The sequence below is a fragment of the Geotrypetes seraphini genome, chromosome 16 (assembly GCF_902459505.1).
Source record: "Geotrypetes seraphini chromosome 16, aGeoSer1.1, whole genome shotgun sequence".
NCBI lineage: Eukaryota > Metazoa > Chordata > Amphibia > Gymnophiona > Dermophiidae > Geotrypetes > Geotrypetes seraphini.
The window spans coordinates 10,086,119-10,100,498 of record NC_047099.1 but is presented as its reverse complement, the minus strand read 5'-3'; the positions used below and the strand labels follow the sequence as shown (position 1 = coordinate 10,100,498).

Here is a 14,380-nt window from a genome sequence, read left to right as displayed (position 1 = left end):
CAGGAGGGCAGCACTGAGCATCTCTGCAGTACTGATTCACAAAGCAATGGCGCCCAACAGGACCAGTGACTGGAATAGCGTCTGCAAACTACCAGTAGAGCCAAATGATAGATTTTGAACAGAAGTGAATGAATGAATCCCTTTTAAATTGTTCTCCATCGGTTAGTTATTGAGATAAAGTGCTTTGCGTTCCATAGTTGGGGATGAGAACGTTCTCGAAATATAATGTGATAGAGTATGAACCTAATCCATCTCTTGAGCCATTTTCAAATGCTGACTCCCTGGTAGCATGAAGATATCACTTTGTTTTGGTTTTGGTTTTTTAATTGTGTAATGAAGCAGATATATAGACACCAGGACCACACTGTGTTATTGTGAAAAGGTCCAACTCGTCTGCCACAGTGTACTCTGCTGATCAATGCTTTTTTCTTGCTTCCTTAGATTTTGTGCTTGATCCACAAATTCTTGAATTATGTCACTGCTATCTGCTCCAGAAGTCCATCTTAGTGAATGTCTGAGATGGTCTTCTAGAGCAGATGCTACCAGAAACTACCTTAAGAGACTTGGAATCCAAATGGCAGATGAAGTTTAATGTGAGCTTGTGCAAAGTGATGCATGTGGAAAAGAGGAACCTGAACTATAGCTAAGCAACACTGGGTTCTGTGTTAGGAGTCACTGCCCAGGAAAAGGACCTAGGTGTTATGGTTGAGGATACGTTGAAACCCTCAGCTCAATGTGCGATGGCTGCTAAGAAAGCAAATAGAATGTTAGGAAATATCAGGAAAGGAATGGAAAACAAAGATGAAAATTTTATAACTCCCTTGTATCGCTCTATGGTGTGTGTGCACTTCTGGTCACTAAATCTCAAAAAAAGATACGGAGGTGTAACTTTTGGAACTTTGTAAGTCTTAAGTAGTTTGAAAGTGAGCCCCAAAGTGGAATTAGAAAAAGTACAGAGAAGGTTGATGAAAATGATAAAAGGGATGGGTTGACTTCCCTATGAGGAGAGGCTACAGCAGCTAGGGCTCTTTAGTTTGGAGAAGACACAGCTCAGGGGTGATATGATAGAGGTCTATAAAATACTGAGTGGAGTGGAAAGGGTAGATGTGAATCGCTTGTTGACTCTTTCCAAAAATACTAGGACTTGGGAGCATGCGTTGAAGCTACTAAGTAGTAGATTTAAAATAATCCAGAGAAAATATTTCTTCACACAATGTGTAATTAAACTCTGAAATTTATTGCTGGCCATACCTCTCCCTATGCAACCTAGCATCTTTTTAGCTTTCGCCGTCACCTTTTCAACCTGTTTGGCTATCTTAACATTATCACATACAATCACACCCAAGTCGTGGACATAAGTTCTTCACCCCCTAAACTGTACCGTTGCCTCTGGTTTTTGCAAGCGAAATGCATGACCTTGCATTTCTTAGCATTAAATTTTATCTGTCAAATTTCAGACCATTTGTCAAGCTTCGCCAGATCTTTTTTCATGTTATTCACACCATCCGGAGTGTCTACTCTATTGCAGATTTCGGTATCATCCGCAAAGAGGCAAATCTTCAGCAATTTCATTTATAAAAATGTTATAAAGAACAGGCCCAAGGTGTACCTTGAGGCACACCACTGGTAACATCCCATTCCTCAGAGCGATCTCCATTGATCATTACCCTCTGTCGCCTTCCACTCAACCAGCTCCTGACCCAGCCCATCACTTTGGGACTCATCCCAAGGACACTCAGTTTATTTATTAGACGTCTGTGTGGAACACTGTCAAAGGCTTTGCTAAAATTTAGATTTATTCTAGAATTGGAGAAAGATGGGCTTGGAGAGACCTCTGGGATTCACCTACTGCACTCCCTTGCCTCCATTCAGGATACCTATATGTAAATCTCCCAGATAGATGCTTCTCTAAGCTGCTCTTTTAAAAAAAACATAACAACCTTCCATCATAGGAGTTGGTGGTTGCGTATCGCTGAACTGGGCTTCCTCTCCTTGATTTCTGTATTTCTTGTCTTGGCACTGCATATGCCGGTTAACTCTTTAAAAATGATCAAACTTCAGAAAAGCAGTAAACGCTTTTATTTTCACATGAACTGGACTGCAATTATAGACTCTGACTTCTAAATTGTTACCTGAATGCGTCTAAAATATTGTTACCAGGAAAATTAACATCATTCTTTGTAAGAGTATCTGTCTGTGCTATGCAGTTATTTAATTACTAGTCTTATAGCCCGTTACATTAACGGGTGCTAGAATATATGTGTGTGTGTCTCTCTTTATTTCTTTCTCTCTCTCTCTCTCTCCTTAGCTGCTTTCTTTCTTTCTGTCTTTCTTTTTCCTTGGCTGTCCATCAACACCCCTTGCCTGCTCCCCCTGACCATTCTCCCTTCCTTTTACCTCCCCTGTGTCCACCACCACCCTTCACAGCTCTCCTTATGCAGCAGCAGCCCTTCTCCCTTTGTTTTACCTCCCCCCTGTCCAGCAGCACCTTCCTTCTCCCCCTGTCCAACATTAGGCCTCCATTCCTTTTTCTTCACCCCCCTGTCCATCAGCACCTCTTTCCTTCTCCTCCTGTCCAGTAGTAGGCGTCCCTTCCTTTTTATACCCCCTCCTCCTTCTTATCTCTATGATACACTTACCTTGCTCTGCCCCTGATCAGAGGCTCCCGACAGCTGCCCAGTTGCACCCATTGGAAAAGTTCCCTCTGCGGCATTCCGCACCCCTCCTGACGCGACTCCCGCTGTCTTTCTTTCTGTCTGTCTCTGTCCCTGGCCCCCTTTGTCTGTTTGTCTTTCTGTATATCTCCCTGCCCCTGTGTCTTTCTTCTTTTCTTTCTGTCTCCCTTCCTCCCTCTGTCTGTCTGTCCGAAGCAGCATTCCCTCCCCCTCCATTTCCCTCCCCCCACACCAGTTCCCTGTGCACCTGCCCCTGTGTCTTTCTTCTTGTCTTTCTGTCTCCCTTCCTCCCTCTGTCTGTCTGTGCAAAGCAGCATTCCCTCCCCCTTCCATTTCCCTCCCCCCACACCAGTTCCCTGTGCAGCAGGATTAGCGTTTCCTCTACCCCCTTTCCCTTCCCACAGTCACGACTACAAACGCGGGCCCGAGTCCTTTGCCGCCCCCCCCCTTCCTGCAGGCCCGACTACACATGGCAATTCAAGCAGCGTGTGCAGCAGTCTTCACACGCTGCTTCGGGTCCTTCTACTGCCCTGATTTACTCTGGCACGTCCGGAGCAAATCAGGGCAGTAGAAGGGCCCGAAGCAGCGTGTGAAGACTGTTGCACACGCTGCTTAAATCGCCAGTCAGGCCCGCGGTAAGGGAAGAGGGGGGGGGCAGCAAATGACTCGTGTCCTGGGCAGCGGAAAGTTGCTGGGCTCCTCGGTGGGGGCGCTGAGTGGCCACGATCCCTCTCCTCCCAGACACCCCCCCCCCCCGGAGGAACGGAGATCGGTGGCTATTGGCGCTGGCTTCGGCGTCTTCTATCCACTGCGGCCAGCCCTAGAGGAAACAGGAAGTAGTCAGAGAGGGCGGGCCGCAGTGGACAGAAGACGGCAAAGCCAGCGTTAGCGCAGTGCAGTGCTTTTCTCTTCATTTAAAAGCGGGTGAGCCGGCGAGAAGGAGGAGGTGGTGGTTTTGGCAGTGAGTGAGGGCGGGAGGGGGCAGTGAGTGAGGGCGGGAGCGGGGGAGTCGCCGGCTGTGCTGTGCTTTCCCGATCTGTCCACCGCATACGCACTCTGGCCATGGACCTACGGATCACAGATCAGGGATTACAGATCACGCAGGTCTGAGTGCGCATGCGCGGCTAGCGTTTTATTATATAGGATACTATGTATGCTGATCTGTAACCCATTCTGGGCTCTTTTAGGAGGATGGGCTAAGCAACCAAATAAATATATAAATAAAAACAAAGATGCATATAAAGAAATTTTGTGCTGAATTTCAAATCTTAGATTTATAGGTGCTATTCTGAATAGCGCTACACGAGGGCGCCAATTATCTTAGAAAGAACTACATTTAATAGCTCAGTGCTGTCCTCCTGTGGTCATTCCTCAGAATACAGGTATAATCGCTTAATCATTGGTATAAATTTACAGCAACATTTTACTGCACCCTACCTTCTCTGTCCCTCCTCAGACTGGCCGGCTAGTTGGAGGTCTTCTACCTTAAACATTCTGGAATTTATTTTTACCTCTCACTTATCTATTAAAACATACAAATGGCAGTAGAAGAATGACAACTATTCAGTATATTAACTCCTTGCTTCTAAGATCTTAGAGACGTGCATTTTGGAGGCAATGTGCCAAATTGCCCAGATCCAGAAGGGAGATCATAGGTCAGTTCTGGGTTTCTGACAGCCTTATCCTTGATGCCTTTGATTTTCAGCACAAAGTTCAGTGGGTAAAACCAGGGACTACGAATCCCATAGTGCTTTAGGATAGAAGTTCAAAACCAGGACTGGCCAAAAAGGCTCCAGCATGGAACTAGGAAACTTGGTAGCCATGGGTTCGCTTACCAGCCTTTAGGGAAGACTCCACAGCTTCTGCACAACACAGGCTGTTTCAGTAGCCATCCTGTGGGCTGGTCTAGTGAGTCTCAAATGACTGTGGATTTGCTACTCCATCCCAGGTCGACCAAACTGATTCAGTCCTGAATTTTATCCCACTGCATGCAGAGACTTGTTCTAATTGTCCACTGCTTTTTCTTGAGACAATCAGCCTGGCATTCAGTGGGGATAAAAGTTGGACTGGATTCATTCGGTAACTAATCCAGAGAGGGATGAAGACTTTGAATATTCCTGTGTTTCCACCGCTTTTGAACTGGGTCATACAGGACATCACTGTCTCTTAGCTAATGAGGCTAAAAGCTTCCCTGGGCTAGACAGAAGTGGCACTAGGTCTTCAGGGCGGTGGACACCTAAGCAGAAGGAATGGAATGTGAACCGACACTCCTGGAGTTTGGAGAAGAGTACAGTTCCTCTGAAGAACATCTTTAAATGGATTTCAAAAATAAAAGATGAATTTTCATGGCCATACAGCAAGGACGCTACAGGAATTTTATGGATGTTTGGGAGTCATTGGCTAAATTTTGTAAGGAATGATAACTGATTTTATTTTATAGACCTGTAAACATACACATCTAGGGTGGGTGGGGGGAGGGGGAAGGGAGTTGCACTGGAATTTGATTCAGGGAATTTATAGATAGTTTCTTGAAGGTTTTTATTTTATTTTAATATTAGGTGGGAGGATGGGGAAAATATAATTATACATTAATGTCTGAAAGTTTATTGTGCTTTTCTTGCAATAATATATATTTATGAATTACTTTTTGCACAATTGTAGTTTGAAAATTCAATAAAGATATACAAAATAAATAAAAGATGAATCGATATTGGGAACTCTGATTATTGGGCCAAGCCTGTCCCGTTGAGGTGTTTGCTGTGTATTTCCACTACACCTGACCCGTTTCTGTTCGCAATGCTAATCTTATCCAGGCACAGGACCTTGGACTGGTGCCTCCTGAGAAGAAGTACGTCACAGAATATTTGAGGTGGAAAAGGGGAGTATAAGTGCATCATCTCCTATCCACCACCCTTCCCAAGATGAACGAACTGGTGTAATAATAATAATAATATCAAACCCATTAAACCAAGATGTATTTCATTGATGCTTGACATAACATGTCCAGAATCACAAAATTCTGAGGGCTATGGTTCCAGGATAATTAACATAGAAACATGATGGCAAATAAAGGCCAATGGCCCATCTAGTCTGCCCATCCACAGTAAGCATTATCTCTTTCTCTCTCTGAGAGATCCCACGTGCCTATCCCATGGGACATGATCGAAACATTCAAAATACTGAATAGTAGATAAAGATAAGACTTAGTAGATAAAGATAGATTCTTCATCCTCTCCAAGGTAGGGAGAACGAGAAGGCACTCTCTAAAGTTGAAAGGGGATAGATTCCATGCAAACGTAAGGAAGTTCTTCTTCACCCAGAGAGTGGTAGAAAACTGGAACGCTCTTCCGGAGTCTGTTATAGGGGAAAACATCCAGGGATTCAAGACAAAGTTGGACAAGTTCCTGCTAAACTGGAACGTAAGCAGGTGAGGCTGGACTCATTTAGAACACTGGTCTGTGACGGGCCACCGCGTGAGCGGACTGCTGGGCATGATGGACCACTGGTCTGACCCAGCAGCGGCAATTCTTATGTTCTTATGAGAGTATGGTTTCATAGCTACATCTTTAAATGATGAAGCCTTTACCAACATCCTGTACTTTAAGAGTTTGAGCCATCCCTCTCGTACTTCTATGCCAACATTAGACTCTATTCTGATGACATTTTGTGCCAACTACTAGGGTTTGAGCTCAGAAATGGATAAATATAAGTTCAGAAATGGATAAATATAAGTTCCGAAAAGCTTTTAATGTGAAAGCCTGGCTGGTTTAAGGGTTGTGTGCTAGGTTAATAACAGGAGGCTGAGGGTTCAAGCCTCAGCTAAGGAGTATGAGTTGATGTTTCTCTAAGAGAAGAGGTGGTTTTATTCAAATTTAGTCCATTTTTATAGTAAAAAGTAGCACAGTCCCCAGCTGCTATGAACACAGGTCTATCTACCTACCTTTTCTCCTGGTTTCTCTAACCCACCCAGTCTCTCTAATCCCCCTGCTTACCTGCTCTGGCCCCACCTAGCTTCAGGCCAAAGCTAGATTTGAACCTGTGATCTTCTATAGTTGAATCAACCCCTTTAGGGCACTGATCCACCAGTCAGTCCGAACCTATGTGTTTTCGGTTTCTTCCCTTTATACCTTTCATGCTTTGATTTGGATTTAAAATTCAAACATCCAGTCAGGGGAGTTGAACCCAGGACTCATTGGTGCAAGGTTACAAACCTTTCCTCCAGTCCATCACTGGACTGATATATGTCCATTCACTTTTTCTCCCCATTATACTTCTCCTTCCTTGATTTGGCTTTAACCCCATGACTGGCAGATATACAACCAATAGGCCACAGGATGCTTCATATAACGCTATTCATTTTTCTACCTCTCATTCCGTGATTTAGATTTAAAAATTCAAACATCCAGACAGAGGAGTTGAACCCAGCACTGCTTCATGAAAGGTAACAAACCTATCCTCTAGTCCACCACTAGACTGACAAAAGCGGGTCTACTTTTTCTCCACCTTATACTTCTCCTTCCTTGGAAGTTCTGTTCAAATCAATCCCTTATATCAATAGGGCTTCACCAATCTGTCCTCGTTACTCCACAGTGGGCCAGCTTGTGTGGGGTAACTAGGACAATTTTGGGAAGCTCTGTCTTATAGCTAGGGTTGCCTGATTTCCTCTTTGAAAAAAGAAGAAGCCCTGCCCCGCCCGTCCCACCCCCCAGTCCTGCCCTGTTCCGCCTCTGGCTCCACTCCATTCCTCCTCAGCCCCACCCCTACACGAACCTCCCCGAGCTCAAAGGCCACATTTGGAAGCCTTTGCAAATGCATGGACGTCAATGCGATGACATCACATGCATGCGCATGTGCATATGACATCATCACAGTGACAGCCGCACACGCGCAAAGGCTTCCAGACGCAGCCACTGAGCTCAGGACTTCCAAAACCCGGCAAAACTGCTGGGTTTTGAAAATCCCTCTAGGTGCCCGGACAGTCCTCTTAAAAGAGGACATGTCCCAGTTTTCCCGGACATCTGATGACTCTATCATAGCTCTAAAGTAGGTAACACTCTTAAAAAAGAGTTCCCCCACAAATATGAAGGACTTTTATTTTTCATATCTTCCAAAGGATGTACATAAAGATATGAACATGACAAGGATCAGTCACAATGGTAGATTTTCCTGTAGGCCTCAGATGCTTCATTGCCTGGGAAATACAGCTAACCTTGTATAGTGTATCATCACATCTTTAAAATGTCCTGAGAGCAAAATAAACATGCCCAACTCCCAACAGAGTTTAAAATATATTCCATTGTAATCTATTTCAACAAATGCTGAATTTGGTTGCAGACTTGGTAAGGCTAAGTTCTGCTTAGAGAGAGTGACTGAGCAGTCCTGAGACGCACAGAGATGCCAAGTTACCGAGTTTCAGTCCGGAGACGTTGTGGCCAGTCTTGGCCTAGGAGGAGGAAGAGCGGGAGCGGGCGGGCCAGGAAACTACAGGTCAAAAATGTCAGCCGTAGGGTTAAAACCAAGGAAGAAGTATCAGAGGTATTGAATTGTCTGGGTTAAATTGGAAGGAAGGAGAACAATGGAGAGCTCAAGCCACCCTAAATGAACTGTAGTGTTGAACATACAGGTATGTGATGGCCTAGGATGAATGGAGATTAGTTTGGAGTCTTTCAATCACATGGGAGCATGAACATCCCTTAAAGGTAGAAATACATTTCTTCTGCATAACTCCTTATAGAACTTGTCTGCCCCAGTATATTGGCTATTTCCATAAACTGGATGGGCTCCTCTGAGACTAGGTAGGACTATGATATTTCATGCTTTATGCAGTTTCCAGGTCCTGAAGAATGGGTGGGAGCTGAATATTGAAGTTCTTCTTTACCTCGCTATTCTGCTGGAACTCCAAAGACTCTATTCTGCTCCCTCGGTTGACCTGATCCCTCGTCAGCTCCCTCTTGAACCTCACTTTGCGACTTGCATCCCAAGCAGAAGTTCCTTCCAACAGCTTGGCAATGAAGTCCCTCCCAAATGCCTTCAGGAGGTCCCCTGCAGCAAAGGCATAGAGTAGGGGGTTGACACTGAAGCTAAAGAAGGTCAGGGCTGTGGCACCTGCACGGCTGACCTTCCAGGCATGCTCTAATCTCAATGCCCAGCTGCCTGAGGCCAAGTTGGAGGCAACCTGGATGAGGTTAACCATGTGGTAGGGCAGCCAGAGCACCGCAAAGGATAGGATGATGGCCAAGATCAGCTTCTCTGTTCGTGCCCGTTGTTGAAACCTGGCAACCCTCAGCTTGGCCAGTGTGAGAGCATAGCTGACCACGATGACGGAGAAGGGGACTACAAAGGCCACTGTTGTCTCAAAGGAGTAGTGGAAAATGGCTCCCCACTTTGTGCCGTGGCAAGGCACACAGATTTGCCGCTTGCCGCTTGCCTGTTCCACCACCTCCCGATAGGAGAAGGCTGGGATGGCCAAGAGAAAGGCTGTAACCCAGATAGCCAACATCATTTTTAGGACCACCTTCTTCTTGCGAATTGTCTGGGCCAGGTAGGGCCTGGTGACGGCCAGGCAGCGGTCAAGGCTCATAAGTGTGATGATGAAGATACTGGCAAACATGTTGAGGCAACAGATGTAGTAGACCGTCTTGCAGATGACCCGGCCAAAAACCCAGGTGCTCATGGTGAGGAAGGAGATAAAAAAGGGTGTGAGAAGCAGCACAGTTCCGTCTGCCAGCGCCAAGTTCAGGATCAGTATGCAGGTCACTGACTTTTCCTTTGTCCTTAGTTTCCAGAGAATACTCCAAATGATGAAGGCGTTCCCCGGGAGGCCGAGGACAACAGACAGCAGTAGGAAGATAGCGCCACTGATGCGGGAGACCGAGGAGGTCAGGAGGGTCTCATTCTCATATGTCTTCATACAGGGGTCCATGCTCCTGGGACAATGGGGTCTTTTCTCTACAGGAGAAAGAAGAAGAGATAAGAGGCAGTTAGGGAGAGGTGGAACACGTGGAACCTTCAGGAAAAAGAGGAGAGACAGACATTACTACTAGTGACTTCTGTAGAACTACTAGAGGTATGAATAACGTGACCATTTATTTTTTTCTTCAAAACAGGACAGGATCCTCACCCCCCCCAGACACGCCCCCCCCAGTACGTTTTTTAATCCCGGCAGCTGCCTCCTGTCCTGATGTCTTCCGGCAGTGGCAGAGTGGCGCACAAGGCAGTTACAAGATGGCAGAACTGATGGCAGCCATTCAGTGAGCTGTCGCTGCCGGAGCTTCCTTTCAAATTAGACGTGACTCATTCACTTTACACCACATAGATATTTAAACATCTCTATCATATCTCCCCTCTCTTGCCTTTCCTCTAAAGTATACATATTGAGATCTTTAAATCTGTCCCCATACATCTTATGATAAAGACCACCGACAGTTTAAGTAGCCTTCCTCTGGACCGACTCCATCCTTTTTCTATTATTTTAAAGGTGCGTTTTTCCAGAATTGTACACAATATTCTAAATGAGGTCTCACCATAGTCTTATACAGGGGCATCAATATCTTCTTTTTCCTACTGACCATATCTAGATCAACCTGTTTGGCCACCTTAAAATCATCGCATACAATCACACCCAAGTCCTGCTCTTCTGTCGTGCACTTAGGTTCTTCACCCCTTAAACTGTACCGCTCCCTCAGGATTTTGCAGCCCAAATGCATGACCTTGCATTTCTTAGCATTAAATTTTAGCTGCCAAATTTCAGACCCTATCCTAGCCAAGGTAAAGGGCAGGTCTTCTTCCACAGCATGGCCTGTAGGATATACATTTATTAGTCTCATCCCAGGCTGTGCTTTCAGGGTTTAGAATATGCACAGCTCTGTTTGCTGGAGACCTGGGAGGGAGGATGGAGTCACCATACTTAGAAGCCAGGAGCTGAGGTTCTCCTAGGACAAGCAGGATGAGTCAGCCACAAACAGGTGATATCCCCGACAGTTCCAATTGCCCGGACACTATAGACAGAGTCTCCATACTTAGAAGCAAGGAGCTGAGGATGGAGGTTCGGAGGGAGGCTTCCTGCAGTCTCCACAGACTATCTGAACCATGAGCAAAGCAGCCCAGGCCATTCTCTTTTACCTGAAAGCAGTGCAGCCTATATCTACTCTTCTATAATCTGTGTGTCTGCGAATATTTAACTCCTCAGTCTCCAGCATTAGGATAGAGAAGGTACTATGGAGAATTCTTACCTTGCTTTATAAATCTCAAGAGGTGAAATCCATCTCTTTCTGTTCCAAAACACAGATGATATGAGGGCTTTTCTCCTGGCTCTTTGGTCTCTGGTAGAGTATTCCAGTTCCCAGTGAGGTCTCTGGCCTCCAGTAGGGTGTCTATCTCTTGGTTCTTGGGTGCTTCTTGGGTTTTGACTCTTTTCTTGTTCTCCAGTCTCCTGTGGGTTGTGTCTCCCAGGTCTCCAGTCCACAGCAACGGGCTTTTCCTCCCACTCTCGTCTCCAGCGGTGCAGCAGCCAGAGGCCAGTGAAGGTAGCAGGGCTGAGAGCTGGGAGGGGACCCTGCACTGCTTCCTGACTCACTACTGACAGGTTATCGAGAATTCTGCCTCCAAGTCCTAACATGCCGAGGGGAGCGGCTCAGGCAGATCAGAAAGGAAGGAATTCTTCCCTTCCTCTCCATGTTCAGCTGTCCCTCCATCTCTCATTTCTTGCTTGCTTTCTCTCCCCATCATTTTTCTGGAAGGCCAACCACCCCATTAATGAAAGGGCAGGTCTCCTTTAGCACTACACACACGGATTCCAGCCTGAGGAGAGGGCAGGTCTCCTTTAGCATGGCTCGCAATTTTTTTTTAGGGCTGCATTTTGATTAAAATTTTTAACAATGATTAAAGGTATGTTATTTTTGCCCCACTGCAGCTCCTTGTGACTGAGCAAGTCACGTAGCTCCCTTTCACAAAACCAAAGCGTGATTTTTAGCGCCGGCCAAGCTGCAATCCTCATAGAATTCTTAGAGAAGAACAACATCTAGATAAATTCAAGATCAATTTGAAGACATTTCTATTTCAAGATGCATTTTCCTTTTCTTAGTTTTATTTATTTATTTATTTTTTTTTTCTTTCTCTTCCCTCTTCTCCTCATTTACTTTATTCATAAACTCTTCCGATTCCAATTCATGCATCCAACCGCTTTAAAAAAGCGATCCTACCCAATATGTTTTTTCCCATCCCTACTTCTCCCTTTCTTCTCTAAAATATGTAACTTTCCCCCTCCCTTTCCCTCCTATCCACACGTTCATGTTAGTCAAATTATGTTTTAATGTTCACTCACTACATTTTATATTTAAAATTTTTATAAATCTTATTGTAAACCGGCCAGATACTATGTGATGGTCGGTATATTAAAAAGTCAATAAACTTGAAACTTGAAACTTGGAGCTGCTACCGGCACGGCTGGTGCTAAAAAACGCATTACGGTTTTGTAAAAGGGGGTTAACCCTCTATTGTTCAGTCACAAGTATGAGGGGCCGCGGAAAAGTTCTCAGCCCAACCAAGTAGAGAAGGATGTGGAGCTGTGAAACTTACAAGTTATTCTTGACACTTTTCGTTTCAATGATAGGAAATGAAATGAAACGGAGCAGGAAAAGTGTGGAATAACTTGTAAGTTTCACGGCTCCACATCATTCACGGCCCCCCTTGTATTGTGATGTCATAATGCCTCATTCCACCAATGCTTAAGAGCCAGCCTCATCGGTGATGTCACAATGGCCTGGTTTCCCTACCCTTGTGCCCATTTACTTGATGCATTTGCCTCACTGAAACGAAAAGGGTCAAGAAAAGTGTGGAATAACTTCCACGTTTCATGGCTCCACATCATTCTCTTCTTGGTTGGGCTGAGAATTATTCAGCAGCTCCTTGTAACTATAATAACATTAACCTCCCTCTTCCCTTTTTTACAAAACCTTGGAAGCGGTTTTTAGGACAGGCTGGCACGCTAAATGCTCTGCGCTGAATTCTATGAGCGTTGGAAGCAGCCCAGCGCATTCAGCGTGCCAGCCAGTGCTTAAAAAACCACTTTCGCAGTTTTGTTAAAAAAAAAGAGGGGCGGGGTTGGGTTAATTCCCCTAAAAGCATTTTGTCAATGAAATTTTTGTTAAAAAGAAAGTAAAATATAGACGATATATCTTGAATACCTGAATGAAATCATTAGATCAAAATTTAAAAATCGGGTGGGTAATTTTCAATAAAGAACTTCCTATCATTTCAATTCATGTGTTTTAATCATACTTTATTACAGTATAAGTTATACAAAAGATGTATAATCAGAGCACTTAGGTGGTCAAACAACTTGTTCCGCTATATTCGATGTTTGATAATTAATTTATTACAGACAGTCAAATAAACAAACAACATCCCATGGCTTATAACGATTGCAGCTTGATGGCAGGAACAACTTTTAATATTATATAAGAACATAAGAATTTGCCGCTGCTGGTTCAGACCAGCGGTCCATCGTGCCCAGCAGTCCGCTCTTGCGGTGGCCCCCCCAGGTCAAAGACCAGTGCCCTGAGACCAGCCCTATGTGCATACGCTCCAGTTCAACAGGAACTTGTCTAACTTTGTCTTAAATCCCTGGAGGGTGTATACAAGAAGGCAGGTCTTTAAAACTTCGCACACTGATCCTAGCCTGAGGAGAGGGCAGGGCTTCTTTAACGTGGCAACCACTGATCCCAGCTTGATTAAGAACAAACTTCAAAATTCTCCTCTCAGGAAAAGTTCTTAGAGTTTGCAGCTGAGGTTTCCTTTGGAAAACCCCCAGGAGTGAATTAGTTTGGCAACTTTCTTTGCTGCTGCTGTTTTCCTCTCCTCTGTGGCTTTAACAAATGCTGAGAACTCATTAAAAAGTTAGAGGTTAGATAATGAATCCTCTGGGGGGCAAGCAGACTCTTTACTAAGGCTGAAGTTATTTTTGAGTTCCAGTTGGATGGAAAGATGCTCTTTGTCCTGACTGGTTGCCAATTCCTGTTGTGAAGTCACTATAAGGACCATCGCCACTGGTTGGAATCCTCACAGGGCTCCCTGAACTTCCCTATAGCAAAGCCACTGTGCCCCAACCTATCCTCAGTGGAACAAGTGGTTCAAGCCTAGTTGTGCCCCATTGCGTTCAGGGTGTTGCAACTCTCATTTCATGTAGGAGAAACCAAGGAAAAATCAAAATGATACATCAATGTAAACAGTGGGAGCAAAACAAGCTTGTTTGGTTGACCTGGAGTGAACCATCTCCCATTTTCAGGGCTGTATAACTATGGACTGTTGGTGAAGGGATGTCACTCTGTCAGAGCCATTCATGTCACAAAATAAAAAGTGTCTCATGTTGAGTTTTCTAAATGCTAAACTGAAAGTAGCCGAAAAGTATTTTCCAACCACGAACCGCCGACACGCAGCTCCTGATTGGTAAGGCCCGACTTAGTGCAGGAAGAGGCGGTCGGAGCATAGAGTGAGTGATTTCCTTCACTCGCCGGCGCTCCGGCTGCTCTCTCCTGCCTCTCCCGCTGCCCTCTCCATTCTCCCCCACAAAAACACGTATTCGCAGTTTTTCAAGATTCGCGAGGGTTCCTGGGACGGAACCCCCGCGAATATCGGGGGAGTACTGTATATCTAATAGGATAGTTTGAAAAGTTTGGTACGAAAGCAAGTTGAACAAAGTAGTCTCC

General features: G+C 45.1%; 1 protein-coding gene across 1 annotated transcript; it reads right to left on the bottom strand.

Moving 5' to 3' along the window:
• Positions 1–7,752: 7,752 nt before the first annotated feature.
• Positions 7,753–11,170, bottom strand: LOC117350798 (leukotriene B4 receptor 2-like). Its single transcript, XM_033925420.1, has 2 exons — positions 10,907–11,170; positions 7,753–9,623 (listed from the first exon to the last, which is right to left on the bottom strand). Exon 2 carries the CDS (start codon positions 9,595–9,597, stop codon positions 8,494–8,496), a length of 1,104 nt encoding a protein of 367 aa, XP_033781311.1. The 5' UTR covers positions 9,598–9,623; positions 10,907–11,170; the 3' UTR covers positions 7,753–8,493.
• Between the last annotated feature and the right edge of the window lie 3,210 nt (positions 11,171–14,380).

What these genes read in the sequence shown, in the direction of transcription:
- LOC117350798 (XM_033925420.1), bottom strand. Translation starts at nt 9,597, where the DNA reads ATGGACCCCTGTATGAAGACATATGAGAATGAGACCCTCCTGACCTCC.